General features: G+C 40.3%; 1 protein-coding gene and 1 long non-coding RNA gene across 8 annotated transcripts in view; one reads left to right on the top strand and one right to left on the bottom strand.

Moving 5' to 3' along the window:
* LOC114356315 (unconventional myosin-IXa) overlaps nt 1-23,450 on the bottom strand; it is a 42,376-nt gene extending 18,926 nt beyond the window's left edge. Inside the window, exons 1-23 of one of the 7 annotated variants that reach the window (XM_028309414.1) lie at nt 22,961-23,450; nt 22,582-22,742; nt 21,359-21,502; nt 20,590-20,702; nt 18,519-19,432; nt 17,682-17,862; nt 17,013-17,152; nt 16,348-16,594; nt 15,695-15,830; nt 15,112-15,260; nt 14,576-14,686; nt 13,647-13,802; nt 12,414-12,608; nt 8,572-8,819; nt 7,848-8,019; nt 6,537-6,717; nt 5,871-5,968; nt 5,499-5,567; nt 5,242-5,361; nt 4,649-4,820; nt 4,396-4,523; nt 3,896-4,092; nt 90-282 (exon numbers count right to left, since the gene is read on the bottom strand). In XM_028309414.1, coding sequence (XP_028165215.1) covers nt 90-282; nt 3,896-4,092; nt 4,396-4,523; nt 4,649-4,820; nt 5,242-5,361; nt 5,499-5,567; nt 5,871-5,968; nt 6,537-6,717; nt 7,848-8,019; nt 8,572-8,819; nt 12,414-12,608; nt 13,647-13,802; nt 14,576-14,686; nt 15,112-15,260; nt 15,695-15,830; nt 16,348-16,594; nt 17,013-17,152; nt 17,682-17,862; nt 18,519-19,432; nt 20,590-20,702; nt 21,359-21,502; nt 22,582-22,617 — 4,100 coding nt within the window. In that variant the 5' untranslated portion in view covers nt 22,618-22,742; nt 22,961-23,450. Of the gene's footprint in view, nt 1-89; nt 283-3,895; nt 4,093-4,395; nt 4,524-4,648; nt 4,821-5,241; nt 5,362-5,498; nt 5,568-5,870; nt 5,969-6,536; nt 6,718-7,847; nt 8,020-8,571; nt 8,820-12,413; nt 12,609-13,646; nt 13,803-14,575; nt 14,687-15,111; nt 15,261-15,694; nt 15,831-16,347; nt 16,595-17,012; nt 17,153-17,681; nt 17,863-18,518; nt 19,433-19,512; nt 19,618-20,589; nt 20,703-21,358; nt 21,503-22,581 lie in introns of those variants that run through there. The other 6 variants (XM_028309415.1, XM_028309417.1, XM_028309416.1 and 3 more) reach the window with 6 other exon arrangements.
* On the top strand, nt 9,890-12,049 carry LOC114356317 (uncharacterized). Its single transcript, XR_003656204.1, has 2 exons — nt 9,890-10,493; nt 10,780-12,049. It is a non-coding gene; the product is annotated as an uncharacterized LOC114356317 (long non-coding RNA).
* Nucleotides 23,451-23,787: the final 337 nt, after the last annotated feature.

Here is a 23,787-nt window from a genome sequence, read left to right as displayed (position 1 = left end):
AAAGTGTAAATAAATAAAACATAGTTTGCAACTCATCTTATAAGTGGAAATTAAAGTTCCTATTCCTCAGGCCAACTTTTGAAACTCACCGCTTAATATCGAGGTGTTCAGCGGATGCACTAGCGGCGTGTGCGGCGTGCATATTATTATGCGCGTGGGTCGTTAGCGCCGCGTCCGCGCTGTCGAGCGGAGGCACCCGCGTCGTCCGGCGCGGCGAGCGGCGCGCCGAGCGGGCCGGCGGCGCGGGCGGCGCTTCCACCGAGCGGGCGGCGGTTGAACACGCTGCACAAGAACATTCGAAAATTATTTGAATTAGTTTTTCTACTTTATTAACTTCTCCGGGGTTAGCGACGTGGTAGAAGTGATTGAGAGCCGTAATAGACATGTTGACACCAGCAATCAATTGACGTACTTTTTAAAACTGTCAAAACGAAAATCTCCCATAGATTTTGTATGGCACTACAAGCAAGTGACGTCACTATTATGTCAACTCAAATAAACTACTTTTTTCAATTACAATGCGACCAAAAATCGTAATTGGGTATTTGACACCATTCGCCAATAATTCTAAACCACAACTTTTTAAAAAAGACACTTGTTTCTGGTCTTAAAAACTTAATTAATTTTTAATTACCTGTAAATTACGATTTTTGGTTGCATTACAATTGAAAAAAGTAGTTTCATTGAGTTGATAAAATTGTGACGTCACATGCTAGTATTGCCGTACAAAATCTATGGGAGAGTGTCGTTTTGACAGTTTTAAGAAGTACGTCAATTGATTGGTGGTGTCAAATACCCTATTTACAGGTAATTTAAAATTAATCAAGTTATTAAGACCAGAATGAAGTGTGTTTTTAGAAAAGTTGTGATTTCTAATTATTGGAGAATGGTGTCAAACTGTCCATTGGAGATGGGCAGGGCACATTGCACGGATGAACCAGGATCGCTGGGCCAGAAAGACCCTGGAGTGGAGACCCCGCAACAACACCAGCGGCAGGGGAAGACCGTCTAAACGGTGGACGGACAGACGATATCCGGCAACAGGCTGGAGTGAACTGGATGCGTGTGAACAGGGACAGAAGTCGGTGGAGGGTTAAAGAGGAGGCCTATGTTCGAAGGCGAACCCAAAGGCTGCTATAGATAGAACTTCGTAGTAGCGTTGTACGTCCACCCAGAAGGTGACCGACCTCATAAAGGTAGCAGGAAGGCGCTGGATGCAGGCTACCAACCGATCATTATGAAAATCATTGGGGGAGACCTATGTTCAGCAGTACACGTCCAAGGGCTGAAATATCCTCCTATGATTAATTTTGTTGCAGTTCTAATGACAGTTTAGCTTTCCCCGAGACAAACTTGACCTTGACACGAGGTTGGGTTTTATTGGGGGTCAATCAAGAGCAGCGATGGGAACGGTAGAAATGGTATTAGTCAACTTTTAGGTCAGAGAAATATGTAGAAGAAGAAATTGTAACTAGATAGACAATCTTTGTTGCACAAATATAACACAAAAGAAATATAACACTGATTCCATATAATTTAAGCGATGTTATTGCTAGGAAGCTATCTATTTCAGACAACCCGAGGAATAGAAAAAAGATTGACAAAAGTAACAGTTTCTTGCGCAGCTTCATCTAGCAATAAAACATTAAAATACAGTTAAATAACACATAATATTAAAATATCTACATACCAAAATAGTAGAACAAAACTTTCACACAGAAGCTAACATATCCCATGAGCACAAGAAAAACCAACACTCCCAAAACATATAGCAAGATTCGTTTTTCGTAGCTTGTTTTATCTTTTTTCACTTTTAACACCGACATTGTACCGCACCAACATTGATAGAGAGAATAAATACGTCATCACAAAAAATGGTTATCACAAAGGTACATAGGCACATTAAATAATGTTAAGTAAACAAAGCGAAAGACAAACAAATTAGATAAAATATAAAGCACTCGACGTGATTATCGAACCTTTCAATGGTAATTAGCGCGACAAATAGCTTTTACTTTATAAAAGTACTGTGCTCGTTTGAGTCTCCATCGGTAATGCGAGTCGAAGGTGTATTTGTAAACAATGTATTATTTACAAATAGCTTACAAATTCGGCGCGAGTTAAGCAGGGTGCGTCAACTTGCTGCGTTCATGCTCTTTGTATTGTAAATAACATTGTTTTAAAATGAAGGGCGCACGCGACGGTGCGTGACGTGTTGATGCGATCATTAAAGAATGAACATACTCAATTAAATACCTCAAGTAATCATTTGAAGATATTTCAAAATAAATATAATATTGCAATCGATTCTATTACCAATTATTCTGAAATCTGAATAAACAGTTTTCAGATTTCGTTTAAACGAAACTAAAAAATAGTTATAACATTGCTCCAAAGCTATTTTGTAACGTTTTCTAAAAAATCTACAGTATTCACGGAGTTAGCGAGTGCAGCGCTCGACCCGCTTCTAGAGTGCTTGTATTCTACCTGTGTGCCATGCCTATAGTGTGTAGTTATTTACTCACCTGAGTTTGCGCAGTTACAGTGACAGCGGGAACGGGAGATGGTGGTGTCGCAGCGAGTGTAACACACGCTCTGCCTCTAGCGTGTTGATATTCTACCTGCGCGTTATGCCAATATGAATGGTGGTAAGAGTGACCTACCTGTATAGTTACGCGGCTGAGTTTGCGCAGCGACGGCGACGGCGGGTACGAGCGCAGGCGGCGCGGCGGAATTGGGCGCGTAGTGGTGTCGCAACAACTACAGCGCAGGCCCCACCTCTAACGTGCCAATATTCTACCTGTCTGCGCCATGCCTATAGTGTCTACCTGTGTGCATCATTCCTATTTTGTATCGGGAGTGACCTACCTGTGTAGTTTCGCGGCTGAGTTTGCGCAGCGACGGCGACGGCGGGCACAGGAGCGGGCGCGGGCGGCGCGGCGGCGTCGGGAGTGTCCTGTTTCTAAGGTGCTATTATTCTACCTATACGTTATGCCTATATTTGCTTACCTGTATAGTTTCGCGGCTGAGTTTGCGCCGCTACAGCGACGGCGGGCACAGGAGCGGGCGCGGGCGGCGCGGCGGCGTCGGGCGCGTCGTGGTGTCTCGCTGGGTGTCGTCGCACGGGCGGCAGCGAGTGCAGCGCTCGACCCGCTTCTAACCTGTCTACCTGTGTGCATCATTCCTATTTTGTATCGGGAGTGACCTACCTGTGTAGTTTCGCGGCTGCGTTTGCGCAGCTACAGCGACGGGGGGCACAGCCGTGGGCGCGGGTGGCGCGTCGTGGTGTCTCGCAGGGTGTCGTCGCACGGGCGGCAGGGAGTGCAGCGCTCGATCCGCTTCTAACCTACCTACCTGTGTGCTTCATTCCTATTTTGTATCGGGAGTGACCTACCTGTATAGTTACGCGGCTACAGCGACGGCGGCTACAGGCGCGGGCGGCGCGGCGGAATTGGGCGCGTAGTGGTGTCGCAACAACTACAGCGCAGGCTCCACCTCTAACGTGTCGATATTCTACCTGTCTGCGTCATGCTTATAGTGTGAGTTATTTGCTTACCTGTATAGTTTCGCGGCTGCGTTTGCGCAGCTACAGTAACAGCGGGAACGGTAGAGGACGCAGGTGGCGCCGGGCGCATCGTGGTGACGCCCTGCCACTAGCGTGCTGGGATTCTACCTGTCTGCGTCATGCTTATAGTGTGTAATTATTTGCTTACCTGTATAGTTACGCGGCTGAGTTCGCGCAGCTACAGCGACGGCGGGCACAGAAGCGGGCGCAGGAGTGACGGCTTCGGGCGCATCGTGGTATCGCAGCGAATGTAACACACGCTCTGCCTCTAGCCTGTTGATATTCTACCTGTGCGTTATGGCAATATGAATTGTAGTAAGAGTGACCTACCTGTATAGTTACGCGGCTGCGTTTGCGCGACTACAGCGACGGCGGGCTGCGGCGCGGGCGCGGGCGGCGCGGCAGCGTCAGGTGCATCGTGGTGTCGCGTGGGATGTCGTCGCACGGGCGGCAGCGAGTGCAGCGCTCGACCCGCTTCTAGCGTGCTGCTCGATATGCTCCGATGGTATACGACTGGCGAGCCGCGTCTGGATGAAACGGTGACGATCAGTGATAACGAAAACTGAGGTGGAATTGTGTAAAGCAATCGTAATCATTTGACAGTTCATAACGCACGATAAAGTCAGTTAAACAAAAAGCGTTTGACAGAATAATCGTATTATTTGTCAAACGCTGATTACGATTGCTTTACACAATTCCACCTCTGTCTTTGAACCTTCGACGTAAAGTTTACTCTTCATTATCATACTCATCGCGACGTTTGTAATTGAGTTACTCGAATTAATGTTAATCAAAAAAGTAATCATACGGAACTAAGGATAATTCCATACCTTGAGTCATTATTTTTCGTACTGTCGGAGTTATCTGCAGAGCTCCACCTGTCTATGCACTCTGATAGGTACTCCTCGCTCCCACTCGCCATGGATTCCATTAGTTCTTCCAATTCTCTTTCTCTTATCTAAAAGAAAGAGGTTCTCAGTTAAGACAACAAGAATACTTTCAGCATGGGTTAGCCATTAGAATGTAATGTCAACTCCTGTTAGAATAAAGCTATCTTGAACAAGCACCAGTCTAGATTTTCACCTTATTTTTGCCCTGTAGATAGCTCTGGTCTATCCTAAGCCACAACCACTCATTGGCTAGGTCTTCAGCCGTGATTTTCTTCGGGAGAGCGATGCCGCTTTGAGGGTACTTGGATTGGTTTACACACCAGTTATCTTCGGGTGACGATTCGCTAGGTTCTTGTTGGCCGATGCTGAAAATATTTGGTCGTTTAAATAGAGAACGGAATACAACTTTTATCAGAATCCGAATCGAAGCCGGTGTTTGAAAATATTGACCGAAAATAATCCAAAACTTTTGCCACACGATTACTTCAGCTTCGATTCGACCTTTTTTATCAAACCAAACTAAAAAAAAACACTCAACGCACCCACACTCTAGTTAGACATGCTAGAAAATGGAGATTTAGGTGGAGATAGTATGAGAGAAGTTGGATATAATAAAATTATATGAAACTCATGATTCCCAGATGTATGACCAATTGAAAAGTCTCAAGATATAATGATCCCATGAAAAAATTACATAAATCATAGCCACGATAAACAATTTTGAAAACATGCGTAAAAAAAAGAAAACTCCAAAACATCTAAACACCGATAACTCTACACAAGTACCTCGTACTGGCTTGCTTCAAAGGTATTTCATTAACGTTTTGCGTTTTATAAAGTTTCTTCTTGCTATACGAATCTTCATCCGTGATTTCTAATAATATGTCCTCAACTTTTTTCTCCCAACTGTAATGAATAAAGTGACGTCACTTCTGTTCTATAGAGTCAGCGGTAGACACTTTTGGGTTAAATTATCGAAGACTTTCTAGTTTCTACTATAAAAAAGGTTCAATTCAAATTATTTAAAAAATAAGGTAACGAACCTCGCAATCGGCAAAGATTGTGTCGCCCTCAGTTGTCTAGCCTTTTCTACGCTGTCCATGTTTCGCCGCCTGCAATGAATACATATTCACATAACATCCAGCTGATATTTTAGAGCGTAGTTAGAATAACATGCGTGTGATTGTGTGATTGATAATTAGCTCCAAAGCTTCAGTTTTGAAAATCGAACTCATTTTTTCTCTTTCTATTTGATCGAATTTTAATTTTCTTTATTTCTTTCTCTCTTTAAAACGTAAGGGATAGAGTTGCACATGTAAACATTTTAAAATGAAATTTTGCGTTTTGTCACTTTTTTTCGGGATATTTTGCCGACGACAAAAGAAAAAAAAGCATCAGTCTATCAAATAACTTACACATGAATACCAATGATGTCTTTGATTTGCTCCAGGCTGAGGATGTCACATTCAGGGTCGACTTTCAGTTTCGCCTTGTACGCCTGCGTATTGTCATGCTGTCAACACAAACACATACCACGTATGTACAGAAGTGTGCTCCACGACACTTTGGGCATGGCAAGTTAGAGTTAGTATGGATGTTAAAATATTCTGATGCAATACTAATTTGCTTTTACGACAGTGATAGTTGTGATCATTTGGAATAACTAGATTCGATAAAGCTAGTAAATGGAAATCCTTTCTATGAACGACTTCAAAACGCGACTCTGCCATAGATTTTGTATGGCAAAGGGGATTATGACGACACCAGTTGGCGAACTCGATTTACAATTTTATTGATCTCAACTACTAAAAATCTAATTATGCAATGAACGAATGAAAACTAAGTTGATATTGTGTTTTATTAAAGAATTTGCCTTGGAACATGGTTTCAACTACATACTCAATTTCAGACAGAAATATGTAGCGTAGTTCATTTTCTTTCAAAAACTTTTGTATATTTGATAAGGCACAAACACACTTGCGCCGATTTTTTTTACATAAGAATAAAGCCACTAGTTATTCCAAATCCAACAACCGAACATCAATTCAAAAAAGTCATCCAAACACAACAACACCACTTACCGTGGGCGGCGGCAGTTTCCTCCTCAACTCGGGCAGAGTTTTCCTGAGCAGGTACCCTCGGACCGCCGCTTGGAAGGCCACGACGCCGCCTCGAAGACGCTGGTACCATCGCCGCACGCGACTACCGCGAAACCACGATTGCAGTTTGATGGCTGCTTCTTGACGGATGATCAGCCATTGCCTTTTGGAGAAGCCGGGAGTTTAATTGTTATTTGTTAACCTAAGTTTCTTTTTGGCTGCGACTTTAAAAAGATAAATTCAATAAGTATTGAAAGAAACATAAGACAATGTAGTTTTAAAATCATAGCTGCTACTTTAAAACTACACATATCTAAATGTCCGTAATTTCGGGTTTATTTATATCTCTTGCTCACGCCTGCTTCATCTGGGCAATTCATCAAGGGGAAAAAATCATCTGAAGATTCAAATGGACATCGCCTTGTGTAGCATAGCCCCTATCAGGCTATTTATATTCCGTTTGAGTAGCAAAATCATCCTTTCAAAATAAATAATGACAAACCAAATGTTACTTTACGTCTTGTAAGAGTCAAAAATACAAATAGAAAACAATAGTACGCGAAATAGCCCAATCCCTTTCACCTTTCTTTTCCCAAGCACATGAAACCGTCCCCTTTTTCCATTTTTTTCCTATACTCGGCGCAGACAGGCGGTGTCATAATAAAACAGTGCATAACCAATGTGAGTGCGAAAGAAAATGTCTTTTAACATTGGTTATGAGTGATGTCACACAGGCAGGTATAGCTTGTTTATAATACATAATAATTAATAAAATATTGGCGAGTGTGTATCTCTGTTTCTATTTATGTTTAAAACTACTTATGGCCCCGCATGCCACGAGTCTTTGCGTCGAGTATAATTTTTTTTTCTCTTTATTTGGGACAAGAAACAGTTACATTGAGGGCTTATGTACTAAATCTTAATAATTTGAAAATTTTGTAACAATGTAACCAGCACCATTGTCCACAGATAGGATCTAAAGTAGTAAATTGCAGAGCTTCAACAAAATTAAACAATTACTTAATGTGTAAATGATGTTAGGGCTGCGGCAAACTTTTACAGTACAGTAAAATTCGGCAAGCTACAAAATGCAAAAGAAAAACCGATTATTGCATCCTATGAAAAACTAAGTAGCTTATACATAATATTATAGTTAGGTAATGACAATAACAAGAAGTCACACTAATAATAAAACGGCGAAAGTTTGCGAGTATGTAAGTGTGTATGTTTGTTACTTCTTTACATCTAAACGGCTATGGAGCGATTTAATAAAATTTAATAACATTCACCCACCTGCAATAGGTCTGTATGACGAGCGAGGCGCGCCGCAGCGCGAGGAAGCGGCGGCGCTCGAGCACGGCGCGGAACCAGCGCTGGATGGTAATGATTGACGCCATGATCTGCTGGTGCAGCCGGTATTCCAGCTTCGTCTGCTCGCTTTCGCGCATGAAAATTTTTGTTGCACCTGTAGACATGGAAATGGTAATGAGACATTCAAGTTTTTTACAGTTGTGTTGTTAATCTGTCAGTCTGCAATAGATTCAAAAAGAGTCCTTGATTCTTTTGATTTTATGACGCGTAATATCTTTTAGTTAGATAAGAGACATGTACATTGTACAATCGTAAACACGCTGTCAGCTCGAATAATCGCGGTCCGTCTATAGCGCTTCGAGCGAAGGAATACAGTGCTGGCGGTTCAATAAGTGTCAAGTTTTTTTTTTATGCTAGCCAAGGCAGGTATTTGACCGCAATCGCACCTGGTGTTAAGTGAGATGCAGTCTAGGATGGTGAACTGAAGTGTAATGTAATACGCCTGTACGTGTTAATCTAAAAGAAACATGCATAGTGGCGAGCACGGAAGGTCCTCAAGTCAGCTGCCGTAAGTCTTCTAGGATACTGGCGTGACGTCACATATCATGTCATCAGCAGGATGCGGTACAGCTGAATGAACTCGTCTCGTGAGGCTCACATTGCAGCCGGCCCGGCGGACGTGACGTCACACACGCGTCACACTCACCCAGCTGGTAGTTGTCGCGGTCCAGGTTGAGCGTGGCGAGGAAGTGCCTGACGTCGGCCTGCGAGCTGAGCAGCCCCTTGGGCAGCAGGATGCGGTACAGCTGGATGAACTCCTCGTACGTGAGGCGCACGTTGTAGCCGGCTTGACGGATGCGCACAGTTTCCAACATTCCGGTGTACCGTAACTGCCGCTGGACTGTTTCCTCGTCGAACACGTTCGGGATTTTATCGCTGTTCGACTTTATACATCTGTGAAAGAGTTATGTAGCCTGTCAGCGACACCACTATTTCGTTTTATTTAAACATACTTTATGCCACGGAAATGCGTACCCGGACTATCTGGGACAGTATACCAGAGTCAGAGGCGGCGTAAGGCGTAGGCGACGTGGGCCACCGCCTACGGCCTCGCGGTAAAAGGGGCCTCGCGCATCAAAAATTTTGAAAAAATGTATACAAGGTGGAGATGACAATATCACAATACGAACATTGACTATTAAATATAAATTCTTGATAGCTAAACAATGTAGTTAAAAATAAAAATATATTTTTTTCCAAACAAATTCAGCCATAATCAGACACAAAATTAAGCAACAACACGGTTTTAAGTGACGAACATTATTCTTTGGCGCAATATTCCTTTAAAAATAATCACTGAATCAAGAAATCAGAAACTGTCAATGTATACAGGGTGTTAGGTAAATGGGTATATGAGCCGACACTAGCCCATGTTAACATAGGCATATAAATGGTATGGTGAAGTCAAAAATTTGATATCATGATTTTATTTTTTTAATTTTCATACAAAATAAATTTTATAAAATCCTATTTGTATGAAAATTAAAATAATTAAAAAATAAATTTTATAAAATCCTATTTGTATGAAAATTAAAATAATTAAAATGAAGATATCAATTTTCTGACTTCACCATACCATTTATATGACCATGTTAACATGGCCTAGTGTCGGCTCATATACCCATTTACCTAACACCCTGTAGACCTTTGACCGTTTTTTTTTATTATTTCATAAAATCCGTCTTCAGGTCTCCACAGAACAAGGCCTCGCGAAATCTGTCTTGCCCACATCAAATTTAGGTCTTGCCCCGCCTCTGACCAGAGTATACGATGAATGACACAGATGTCATTCAGAAAGAGAGTGGCATATTGAAGTTACATTGGATGGTGTTTTTTTTTACATTTGAGTTTTTTTTCTAGTTATCAAAGAGCATTTGGAAAAACATTGACCAATTCAATAGACAGTTTGACACCATACCCCAATAATTCGAAACCACAACTTTTTAAAAAGACCATTCTGTAGGCCTAAGATGCGCGCATCGACAATGACATGATATGATAAGACAATTTTCGATCACGTAGATAATTTTATCATTTTCCCTAACATGGGACCATCGATAGAAAAGTCTATCGACCGCTATCGCGTGATAACCGAATTGTTGCCATATTAAGAAAAAATTGCGTTATTATGTTGGCCAACCTTGAAATATTTTAGCTCATTCGTTCAATCTCGTTCATTTCTGCTACTAATTCGGCTAAAAACACATATCTTAAAGCAGTGAGAACGTCATTAAAAAAAAGTTATGTCAATTTTGTTGACATTACATGACTGCTTGATTGTATTTGTTTGTGTTTTTAAAATTGTATTTTTATGTTTCCAGTCTTATTTTTAATATTTCTAAAGTACGGAAAATATCAAACGAAGAGATAACCAAGTTAAAGAAAAACAATGAAGAATTCCTAATCATACCGATAGTATTATAGAATGAAGTCTTCAAAATTAACAGAATAACCGAACTCCACTACCTACCCCATAATGCGAGGTTTACAGTAATTATTCAACTTACATGAAGCAGTCAGAAAGTTTATTGAGATTTGAGAAATAAAGTTACACTCATAAGTAGCAAAGTAAGTACCTAAAGTCTAAAATATTAGCTATACTCCGCAGATCTTGATTTTCATAAGTAACAGCACCGGAGAAAAGGAAAAATATCTTTATTCCTACAAATAAGCTTTCACCTTCTTTCCTATATTTATTTCACATAGTTCTTTCACCGTGTAATAATACTGTGATCAATATTTTGTATGTAAACTTAAAATACAAATAGGATTAAGTAAATGTTTCTATTTATGAACTGTTTATGTAATTGTAATATTTATAATTGTGTTTAAATAATATTCTTTCTTTTTTCAGACAGTGGATGAAGAAGTGTGGGATTATGAGTGATTATTTCATTCTAAAGCAGACATAATCAAGTCTTGCTCACTATCATGAAAATTTACAATAACAATCAGCAAGAAAAACTTCAAGGGTACTGGCTAGGCTAACCAATTCATGGAATTCTGTTTGTATTTGAAATTATAAATAGCTATTGTAAAACAAAAGTTTTCCAAATAAAGATTTTGTAAATAATGGTTGAATTATTTTGAAATTACACTGCAATAATGAATTTATTGCCTGCGTCCAGCGCCTTTCTGCTACCATTATGATGTCGTCGGTCCACCTTGTGGGTGGACGTCCCACGCTGCGTATTCCGGTACCCGGCCTCCACCCCAGAACCTTGCTGCCCCATCGGGCAACATGGAAAGCATTGGGGGAGGCCTAAGTTCAGCAGTGGACGTCCTATGGCTGAGATGATGATGAATTTATTATAATGGAATAAATTGTACAAGATTATCATCCTGTCACATTAAAGCCCTTAAAAAAGACCACATGGAGGAATTAGATTGATAGTAATGTGGAATGTATGTATGGTATCACCATCAAGTTATAAAATTAGTAAAATTCATTTATTCTCATTGTTATTATAGCAAGTTTGATTACACATCCCACCCAATGCTAATTTCTGACAATGACCTTGCCACTGTTTGATGTAGACACAAGAAGCTCGGTCACCACATTCCGCCCCATTTTCAATAATTTTACAAGATTATGTACAGATGACAGTAGGTACTTAAATCAAGCTAAACACTGTGGGGTATCTCACGACATTTGCAACTTAATATGTATTGTCTGATGTACTGTTGACTGCCTACCTAAGTAGGTAAGTAATGGTTATTTTACAAGGTAGGTAATGTAATAATTAATATGTGGGTGGGACTGTGGGAGCACTAAGATTTTGCAGCTAGCGATTATAAACTGTCGCAAGATTCGCCTCACACTGATAAACTCTTGAACTAGAACTCAATCTCCACCTAGAAGTAAAAGTATCACAAAGGTGCTAGATTCCTTTCTTTGAATTTTACTAGCCTCAAATTAGTCGTAAAATGTCATTTACCATTATAAATGATAAATAAATAGAGTTAAAGTAGCTTGCAAAAAAGTTAATCTCCTATCGTCTTGCTATCGTGGGCAAGGATCGAGGACGATAAAAACACCACATCCTATCCTATCGTGATGTCAAAATATGATATAGTTAGCGCTTCATGTTAGGGCTTGCCAGGTTTATCACAAAAAAAAAAAACAAATCTATCACTATCACATTTTGACAGATGACATGATAATTTTCGGGGTGCCATGTTAGCGCCGGTAGATAAAACGATATAGTGACGTCAAAATCGATATAACGCCGCGATAGCAGTTTATCACGGCGCGCATCTTAGCCCTGCTGGTCTTAAAAACTTAATTAATTTTAAATTACCTGTAAATTACGATTTTTGTTCGCATTGTAATTGAAAAAAGTAGTTTAATTGAGTTGACAAAATAGTGACGTCACTTGCTTTAGTGCCACACAAAATCTATGGGAGAGTTTCGTTTTGACAGTTTTAAAAAGTACGTCAATTGATTGGTGGTGTCAACGTGTCTATTACAAAATAATGTCAACAAACCTGATAAAGAACGGATTGGCCTGGTTCAGAGTCTCCATCAACGCAGCAAGCGAGTGTTGGAACTGTGCCCCCACTGTTAACGGCTGTTTCCGCTTGCCAGTGGGCGCGGCGGTACGGCCCGCTAGCGTCTTCACGCTTTGCAAGTTCTTCAGACCTTTCTTCGCGCGTTCCCGAGGCCTGAACGACTTATTTTTCCTGTACAAATCGGTAGGCTATGTTTATTACAAGTCTTAAAGTTCGCACGAGTTTGCGTTTTGCTCTCAATTCAACTTTTTTTATTACAACTTTTTGAAAAATTTACGCTATTATTGTCAGTATTGTGTCTTGATGAGCAACTTTTCAAAAAAGGTTTGAGATCTTGTGAGAACAAAATGCAAATTCGAAACGCAATAACACCGACCACCGAAGAAAATAGAACTCAGCTACGTGACTATAATCTGTGGCGCCTGTATTTACAACATGCGGCTCGTTCGAGACGTGAAAGTGTCTTCATAATCTTGCTTAAAGTGCTTAATTTGCTGGTCGTAAAAGCTGACTTTAAAATCAATAGAAAAATTACAAATAAAACATCAAATATTGCGATATAAAAAGCATTTCAGCTATAAAAATATCTACATATACTTAAAATCCCAAAACGATTACATTGCAAAACTATGAAGTTCCCTATTTTAGTGACAATAGTGAATACCATTCATTGCAATATGCAAATAACAAAAAGTGATCAAACCACATGATGTCAGAAACAAAACAACATAAAATCAGAAAAGAAAGGCACGGAAAATTAAAACCCATAGCCAACACCGTGAACAGAGTGAGAGACCCCAACCGATACACGCTGATTCATCAAACAAAATGTTATTTTTATATTTTCCAAAAGTGAGATTTTATCCATGACACTGCAGTACATAGATGGGGCTTAACCGATTGAGTCCCAGACGGCATTAATTAATGTCATAACAATTGATTATCTATTGTGTCTAGATTCGCGGAGCTTGAAGGATTAAACATAAAGCTTCACAGTAAAATGAAACAATATCACAGTTAATCAAAAAAGGAAAGTTGTCGGTACTTCACGACAACATAAGCTATTTGTTTGTTTATTACAGTTGCAAGTGTCAGTGCCATGAGTAAAAATGTAGATAAAGTGGTCGTTTTGTTTGACAATCGGGCATGTGGGAGCGTCAGGCGTCAGGCGAGAGAGCTTGGCGCAGCGTAGTGGCGGCGGCGACGTACATGACGATCTGGCTGGCGCGCTGCATGACGTCGGTATCGTCGAAGCGGCGCGCGCCGCCCCTGTAATGTTTGTGGTCGGCGCGCGCGTCCGGCCGCTTGCTATCGAGCGGCCGCGGCGGCGTCTCGCGCGGCCTAGCCGGCGCCCTGTGCGGCGTTCTGTGCGTGGGTATTTATCGGGCGAAAAAGGAAATTAGGGTCAAAATCGATTAACAAAAAATAAAAACGAAAGACGGTGGGGTGACGCATGCATGACTTCTCGTGAGGGATGTGTGCTCGACTAGTTCTATCAGATTACGATCACTATAGATTCGGTTTAGAAGGATTCGTGTTAAGTTGACCGTTAGACTACGGTGCGTTGGTACGCTTCTAATAGGCCTATGCAGGCGTAAACTTGCAACAGAGGGTGATAAAAGTTAAGGGAAATAAAAACATCGAGGGCCATGCGTAGTGCACATATAACATAAGCGTTCAATATTGGTGACTTACGCAATGCGGTTGATTGCGAGATTGATTGACGATACTGTCGCCAGTTGGCTGAGCAACAAGACACATTTCATTATGTCACATAACTATAATGGCACAAGCTATTATAAATATAATACGTTCCAAAAATGCGGCCCCACTGCAAGCAACTTTACATACACTGAGGTCTTACATCATTACACAAATTCAATAGAAGTTTCTCAATATGACGTACTTAGGGCATGAAACATCACTAGAGATTAAACAGTCAGTCAGTTTGCCATCCAAGACTTTTCCACACGTCAATAAGGCTATGCAGTGGGTCCGCGTAGCCTATATTTCATTACATTACATCACTGAGTACAATGGCAGATATTCATGCCTCGTTATGTTAATCGGTATTGCTAGTTAGTTTATATCGTATCACAAGCGATCGTAGGGTATACAATATTATAAAGGGTACTGACCTGAGGATGGAATCGTTGGGCGCGTGTATGGACGCGCGCGGGACTCGCGAAGCGCCGTCGGCTCGATGCACGCGGTGCTTTCTACCCGCGTCTAGGAACGCAAAGTACCCTCTGCGGAGAAAATATTTACTCCTTTTTATACCATTCACTATTTCTGAGATAAGTAGGATAGAAGAAGTGAGCTGTAAGTAAGGCTCACACCTTGGTTTGACGTGAGCGTTAAACGTTTCTATGGACGCCATACGACAACGTTAACGTCTAATGAAGACCAAAGCCTGACAGCCGCTGTGAAACTCCAGTCGTAGACTTCAAGACGCTTACTATGAAGCATCCAAAAGCATCATTTAGAATCTAAAATCTAAATTTTAGATTATGGCAACGTAGAACACAGAGTTCAGTAAATACTGAAAGCCTTGGGTGTTCGAAAATACAATGCTGTTCTCATAAATTTTTCTTCTGTCTTTAAAATCTTTAGTGCTTCAATTAACACGAGAAGTATACCAATACATTTTAAAACCATAGATAAGACAGCTAACCTGAAAAACGCTCGCACAATAGCCCAGCGGAAGACGGCGACGGGGTCCACACCCACTAGTTCCCGAACAAACGCCAGCGAGGAATTTTTCAAAACGCTTACGATGTCCTGCCGCATCAGATCTAAGTTCTTCTCTCGCATCACCGTCACCTGGGAGAATATCATTTGGGCATAAGAAAACTGTACTTTTTAGAAGCACTATAAATACGAAAAATCTAAATTTATAATAATATTATACCATAAAGGTTTGTATATTACGTTATGTTTATAAGTAGCTCGACCACTTTTGATTGCCTGAGAAAAGGACTTACGCCAGTAAAATAGCTACGAAGGAATGTTTGTTAAGGTTGTGTAACACATGTTAGGGATATAAACTTAAGTGTTACATGTTTTTAGTGAGAAACAAAGTGATAAAGATCGCGGTATGTGCAATAAACATTTGAGTGATAGAATGAATTGGACGGAATTTCGTAAAAATATTGGCTACAAACATACTATCTTTTTTTTATGCAGGACAAGGCAGGTATTTGACCACAATCGTACCTGGTTATTATAGTTATTTTAATTACACAATTTATTCTTACCTGATATTTTACCCTGCCAGCATAATGCCGCACCACAAACGCTGGTTCACGCCTCTGAGGTTTCTCGTAAAATGGATTGTCCTCGTGCACAGAGTTGAACTTTTGCAGTAGCGTCTCATTTGTGGCCCACGGGAAACTGAAACAAATATTATGTTTATGTAGACCACTATTGGAGTTGGAGTTAGTCAGAGGCCACAACAACACTATTATACTCAGTAGGCAATCTATACCTGTCAATTATTGTGAATGTGAGGTGTTTAGTTGGAACAGAAATCTTCTAGAGCGGCGAACACGGACCGAAAGACGCAGTCTTCGAATTAGTGCACTCAATGAAGATCACGGGAAGCATTTGACTGCGAACAGCGGAGAACCGGTTGCGTGGAAATCTTTGGGCCTTTGTCCAGCATTGGACCACTCACTTGCACTGCAAGCAGGCAGTCGGTGTTGTCGGAGAAGCCGATGTCGGTCCAGCGGATGCCTCGCGGCGGTGCTCCTGCGCACAGCGTCCACTCACTTGCACTGGTCGTCCAGGACGCACAGCAGGCCGCTGGGCTTGCCCTCGATGAGCTGCAGGCAGCCGGTGTTGTCGGAGAAGCCGATGTCGGTCCAGCGGATGCCTCGCGGCGGTGCTCCTGCGCACAGTGTCCACTCACTTGCACTGGTCGTCCAGGACGCACAGCAGGCCGCTGGGCTTGCCCTCGATGAGCTGCAGGCAGCCGGTGTTGTCGGAGAAGCCGATGTCGGTCCAGCGGATGCCCTCACGACGGTACTCCTCCTGCTCGTACTTGAACACGTGCTGGTTGAAGTAGTACTGCAGGTGCTCGTTGGCGTAGTTGATGCACAACTGCTCGAAACTGTTCGACGGACCGAAGTCCTCGAACCCGAATATGTCGAGGACGCCTGCGAAAAAAGAACGATGTTGATGAGATCCGTACTGCATTTCCACCAGAACCTCGTCGCGGTAAATGAAGCGATTCTAATAATTTTTACAAACACATCCCTTGCTACGCATCCTCGCACACCTCTGGAGGAAACGCAGCCTTACAGAACGTAGCTCTGCCGAACTCGATTATTATTCAAACTGACACCGGGAGCGAAAACGATAAATATAGTCGTAAAACAGCACTTAAGACTATTTGCAAATTCGCCTTTATTACAACTACATAAGATGCCAGTGTTTAACTTGATATGCTTATGTGATTACAACGAAAACTAGACACAAAAATAATAGCAATGTGTTTGTATCGAGTTGAAATGTTCGGGCTTTTTATGTGGTCATGCAGCCTATAAAATAAATGCTTGGACCACTTGGACCCACCTATGCTATGTCCCTGATGCTCCCTTAGCGTGTCCTTTTTTGAGAGCAGCGCGTGGTTGACCTGCATCACGATCCAGTCGAACAGAGCACCGTATAAGCACTTCGCCATCGCATCGCGAGTCGCTATGGCTTCGGGCAATCTGTAAACAAACGGTACAGGCTAAAACGAATCCCTAAATCTAAGCTGGGTTGCACCATCTCACTTTAACTCTAACAAACCTCAAAATGCATCAAACTCCATGCAAAAAACACAGGTTATCGTTAGAGTAGGCGCACACCGTTGATTTTTAGTTGGCCGATAGTTGTGCCCGATTTTAAATTGTATGAAGAATCGGCCAAATCGAATCGGCGTAGTGTGCGCACTCCCATACATGCCCATACTGATCAACTGCCCGACTAAACTATCGGCCGACGAAAAATCAACGGTGTGCGCCTACTCTTATAGTTACGGTTAAAGTTAGGTGGCGCAGCATAAAACTCATATGTAGCATCTTTGTTGCTTATTTATTTAGAAATAAGTTACACGTAATCTAGAGTACAAATATTAACACAATTAATTACCAGTAAACTGTATTTATCATCAATTTCACTAAAATAAACAAGTTATCCTCTAATATTAATAGCTATCATGTTAATAATATTTTGAGGATAAGTAGACTAATTTATCACCTATAGTTAATGACGAGTGTTTCCCCTGAAGCCCGGGCGCGCTTGGACGTAAGCGCCGCTAGAAGGGTCTCCTGTTTCACGTGAAGGAGGGATGATATGAGCGACACCACCTCAGGGTTCCTAACTCCGACCGCCTCGTCGTGATGATATGATTTTCGTTGTGGCTGGAACTCCACGTTACCTGGAATTTTGTTTTGCGAAGGTTACTTTCTGGAACTTTTGAGGCATTTGCCTATCTTTACTATGTATATGGCAATGGCGTCTTACAAAACTTTGGTTCTTGGAGATATCATCATGAAAATGCTATGACCTGACACCTGAACAAAGGAAATAAAATCAAAAATGTTAAATACTGTATTGCTGCTGTGTTGTATGAATAAATAAATTTGCAATAAATAAGTATTTAAATGCAGTCTGAACATTATTTAGGCCCTATTTATGCATATCCTGTCCTGAGTATACATTTCGTTATACTTATGTATTTTTTGTAACATAAATAAACAACATGATACTTATGATTATAATTTATCTAAATTTTTTATTGGAATTCAGATTAGTGATGTATAAAATGTAATTATAATGTTAACCGATAACAATAAATAGTTTAAGTGATAAGATTGAGTAATCATTGGGTAATAAGCAATATCAGGCAGAGAATTACTTCAAAGAATAGTATAACATTCAATGAAGGTTTGTTAAATTCTCATTAAGCCACATCATGACTAGAACTCTTTGGCTCAAAGTTTCAACAAACACAGGAGAATCAGAAAAGTTTTTTGACATGTGACAATAACAATATCAATGCAATAACGAGAATGTAGAATTGATCATGCTTACCTAATAGGAGCACAGCAGATAAAACAGCAAACAGCCTCCGCCGTTTGTCCATGGTGAAGCCCACCATGTCCATTGACTGCTTGAGGCGCGAGAACTCATACTGCTCGTCCACTCCCGGCACTACACTACACCCAGTCCTCGATAAATAATTGTATTTGTCAACACTAAGCAAATGCAACTGTTCCTTCTCTTGCTCCGACGCACCGGCTAATAAATAATAGAACACGTGATAGTTCCTCTCGTTACGGCCCTGACTGCATATTCTAGATTTTTCCAGCAGATATTTTTGTACGACTGCACCGTGGACCATACCGTTTTCCTTGTAATTCACTTGTATAAACTTCCCGAAACGGCTCGAATTGTTGTTATGGGCGGTTTTTGCGTTACCGAACGCTTCCAGCACCGGGCCCGCGCTCAGTATCGTCTGTTCGACGCCGCTGCCGTGCGATCCCTTCTGGCTGAGGGCGGTCAAGTGGTGCAGAAGAAAGTTCGTGCTCTCCGTCTTCCCCGAACCACTTTCCCCACTGATCACTATACACTGATTCGTTCGTTCCCGCAGCATACAGTGGTACGCGGCGTCGGCGACCGCGAAGATGTGAGGCGGAAGACTGGAGCCGATCCTTTTGTTCTGGTACAACTTGACATACTTCGGGTTGTAGATGGGATAGAACTTGAAGGGGTTGAGGGCTATCAGGATGGAGCCGACGTATGTGTAGATGTAGCCGGCCGCGAACCTTGCACGCAAGTTATCCAGCAAGGTCTGCTCATTGAGCTCGGGCAGCTGGCACAGGTCCGGGTACTCGCGGTCCTTCGGCTGATACAGAAACCTCTGGAAGAAGTCCTTGATCAGCTGGGGATCCACCGAAAAGTTCTCCATCCATGGCTCTTCGGGTATTTTTTCGCGAAGGTAGAACCTGAAATAGAAAAGGCACCATTATAAAATTATTCTATTCAATATCACAAGAACGAATACCTTATTATGTGCCGAAATTACTTTTGAGTCATGTTTTGATTCTAAATTTGTTACAAATAGAAATGCAGCAACGATTCCATGTTTGTTGTAAAAGATTTGTTTGAGTTTATAATTGGCAGGATGGGCACACTGTTATCATGGCGCGCCGCGGCAGGAAGACTGACTCATGCGCCCCGTTGGGATATTTTATCCCCAATCGCGACTGGTCCTTCCTTACACACCATAGAGCTACGAAGCTAAATGCATAAAAACAATACAATTGAACAAAAACGTCAACAAAACTGCTTCATAAAAACACAGGATATTATGGTTTATTTACAAATCATGCTATTTTAATCATACTGTTTCAAATTGCCTTTCGTGCATGTTTGTAAAGTACATTTATGGAAATAACATAATTTAATTTGTAGACTGAACTAACATCGTTAATTTTCTATGAGTCATTGAAGGTAAACTGTTTAGATTGTTTACACTGCCGCTATAGTGTTCGCTGTGGCATGCTACAGACAGATTGAACAAATACCAGTCAGCTAATTACAGTTAGTCAGAGGCTAGTGAATATCCAGGCGAGTGGATAAACTAAGCATAAAAACAATTGATTGTATATCAGTTACAGGGCGACGTAATTAGCAGGTGTGTACGCAAGGTTAGACGATCATAACTCGTACACTTCATTGTGGGTCTGAGATAATTATACGCGCTATTATTACGAGATAAGTATTGGTCCAATGTCAAGAGCAAAACGAAACTTTTTGATGGGAACCAACATTGTTAGTGTTAATGTACAAGAATAGAGTGTAAATGACCATTGTAAGTCGACTGATAGAGGCTTTATACACTTTCAGTCTCAAAATTGTGATTAAACCCCTACTAATATTATTAATGCGGAAGTAACTCTGTCTGTCTGTGTCGCTTTCACGCCTAAGTTACTCCAATTTTGATGAAAGGCATAGAGATAGTTTGAGTCCCAGAAAAGGACATAGGATAGTTTTTGTCCCGGTTTTTGAAACAGGGATGCGCGCGATAAACTTCTTTTTGTGACAGACAAAATTTCACGCGGGCGAAGCCGCGGGTGGAAAGCTAGTATGCAATATTTACCTGTAATACTGGCCAGAGTTGTTGTTCGGCCACAGCAGCATGACAGCGACCGGCGATTCATTAGGCCCGAGTCTTCTCTCTTTGCATTCGCCGCTGACCATGTCGCCAACAACCTTCATTTTAAAAATAAAATAAATAAAATGTGTTAGTTTATTTAAAAACACTCTCACATACACTACTCAAAGGGTCTCCCTTAAAATTATACCAACTTCCTGATTTTAATAAACAAATCAAAGTGATCTTGGAATCCCATGAGTCACTAGTTGCATTGTGTAAAAAATGAATTAATGACAAATATCATCCACATGACAGTAGCTGACTAACAGGTCAAGATTTCCGCCGTTACACACAGTGCAATTACTAATTTAGTAGTATACTGAGAAGTATGCACCATTACAATCTAAAAATATGCGAGGCGCGCGCTCGCTCTTTTATCTTGGCGGTCAAGTTGTGTTTTGCTATTTAGTGCTTACTGCTTGTGATAGTTTAATGGAAATATTAAAAAATATTTTAACTATATTTTAAAAGTGCACTATGTAAAACATAATAACTAATTCAAAGGCATTTACTAAAGAATCATCATTTAATCGGATAATAAATAATCAGAGAAACCTCTTGCTTTTCAATCAAGCCTTTAAGCTCCTGTAGTTGTGTGCTAATATAATTAAATTATATTTAATTGTATTCTGTAAAATACTTTGATAATCTTCCATTAGCACTTTATAGACTTTGTACCTAAATAATTTGGATACAAATGAAAAAAACATACCTCGGCCAACTCGTAAGGTCCTCCAGATCCATTGTTCAAGTTTAGCTTATCAGCAATGCAGCTAACTATTTCTTCAGAGCTGGTCTGCTTGGAGGCTTCCACTGATAAAGCTTCATACTGTGCAGAGAGTGCCCCCACAAACACCTAAGGAATTTTATGCAGTAGTTTGAATTTCAATTTGAAATAGAAGAAACAATGCATAGCTTACGGTTATTATGGATTATTACTGCTTACTTTTAAAATAAATAATTAGAAAGGATTGTTACAAAATTGAGTGATCTATTTGGCATTTAGACTAAAGTATGTAAAATATCTTGCAGTCTGCAATTAATAGGGTAAAAAAGATGTCAAGCAACAATTTTCTTTTATACAGCTATCTGAGAGTTATTAAATATCAATGGACATGCGGATGTAGTGAGGTTCATCATCATCATTTCAGCCGTAGGACGTCCACTGCTGAACATAGGCCTCCCCCAATGATTTCCACAATGGCCGGTTGGTGGCGGCCTGCATCCGGCGCCTTCCCACTACCTTTATGAGGTCGTCGGTCCACCTTGTGATGAGTAGTGAGGTTACCGGGTTTATATTTTGATCTTTGTGGTCAAAATATATGACCATGCATCTCTCTCTATGTCAGGCAAAACCATTGACTAACTTGAATGCCTTGAATGACAGACTGTATTTATGTGTGTAATTAACTTTCTTAAGCCTTATTTTTAACAACAATAATTATCAAATCTTGTTATATTTGAAAAAATAAAGTTTCATTTACTTCACCCACCAGCCAAATGTTTCTAGAATATTTTTTGTTGTAGAATATTAAATACATAAGTTGGGTTTAGTACAATTTGAAGCTTCTATTTAATGTGAAAGTAAATTCAATCAATCAATCAATCAAACTGGACTTCATTTTAATTGTGTACTTGATTTATTATATTTTGAAGAGTAATATTTTTCAATACAATAAAAAAGTGAAAGAGAAATTTAAAATTTTACCAATTTGTTTGTACGCAAGTTTTCAAAGATCCGTTATTAAAAGCAAATTGATTTAACATTAAGTGTAATTAAATTATCTAATATGAATGCCACTTTTGTGATAAAACTATTGACAATTATGATAAATGTAGACAAAAGAGGTGAATTAAAGACAAACCTTTAGACCATTCTTTGGAAATTGAGTACTGCATTTATAACATGTTTTAATTTACATATCAACTACTAACCTGCACTATGTATCTGTGATTTTCAGTATGAGCCATTGTATGACATTGTTCCACTTCTTTTTAAATCAATCTTCTATGACTTTATCCACATTCCCTCTTCTCATTATTGACTTCACAAACTCCAATGTGTTATGCATATTCAACTGATTTTTATTTCCTTACTAAAATAGACAAGAAAATAATCAGCATTCCATTTCACTGGTTACATTCACAGCACAATCGTCTACTTGTTATGAGTAAAAGGTTATCTTCTTTTATGTTTAGAGAAGCATACGTGTGTCCAGGCGTAAAACACCTGACCCCCCGTGAGCTTGGCAGGTTGTATTCAACCGTGACATGTTCGTAAAATCTTGGGGAGATAAAAACAAAAATCACTTACAATGGTCGATGAAATAACTCTGCTTCAAATATTGAGTTATTGAAATCAAAACATAAGCTCTGTAGACGAACACAAAGAGGAGAAATCTCAGATTTGGGTCACATGCTGATTGGACAGCCAAGCTTCACTGAAATATTCCAAGCTTTGTCGTTTTCGGCTTAGTTCACGGCCGTCGCGTTATCCGCTTTTATGACCACAATCCAATAGTAGCTGTAAACGCACTTGCTTTAGGCAAAAAACAACACATTAAAATAAACACAAAACTGTAGCGAAATCGGTGTCTTCAACAACCTGTTATTTGCCAAACACAACTCTCGTTATTGCACCTTTTAAACGCACCGAATTACGATCCCAAAAGCTTTGAAACGTACTTTACTCCCTAATTATTGATTACTACGTTTGTAGATTAATTCAATTTAGTAAATGTTCGGAGAAATCTAATCTATTGAACCACCATTTTTATTTGTGTCGAGTTAATCAGTTGAACCGTCGTGTTAAAATCTATATTGAAAGAGACCTTTCAATAGAGGTTCAATGTATGCGGAAACATGGCTTTTCAATTTGGTTGAGTAATAATACCACAGACAAAGATGGACTTTTCAACTATAGACAAGTTTGATAGATATCGAAATAGATCTTGTGTAATAAAATTGCAAAGAAATCATTAAATATACAGCCTTTAGTATTTTTTTGATAAATTTATTAATGCCTTTGCCTTCTCTCAGTATACGCTTTAAAAAATGATTGAGAATCCGGAACCGGAACCCATTGCCAAAGCCCGCGTATTTGTTAGGTCGATTAAAATAAAAAAGTTACATGTTACAGAA

The sequence above is a fragment of the Ostrinia furnacalis genome, unplaced genomic scaffold (genome assembly GCF_004193835.3).
Source record: "Ostrinia furnacalis isolate ACB-3 unplaced genomic scaffold, ASM419383v2 OfSCF2780, whole genome shotgun sequence".
NCBI classification, from domain to species: Eukaryota; Metazoa; Arthropoda; class Insecta; order Lepidoptera; family Crambidae; genus Ostrinia; species Ostrinia furnacalis.
This window is presented reverse-complemented; position numbering and strand designations above follow the sequence as displayed.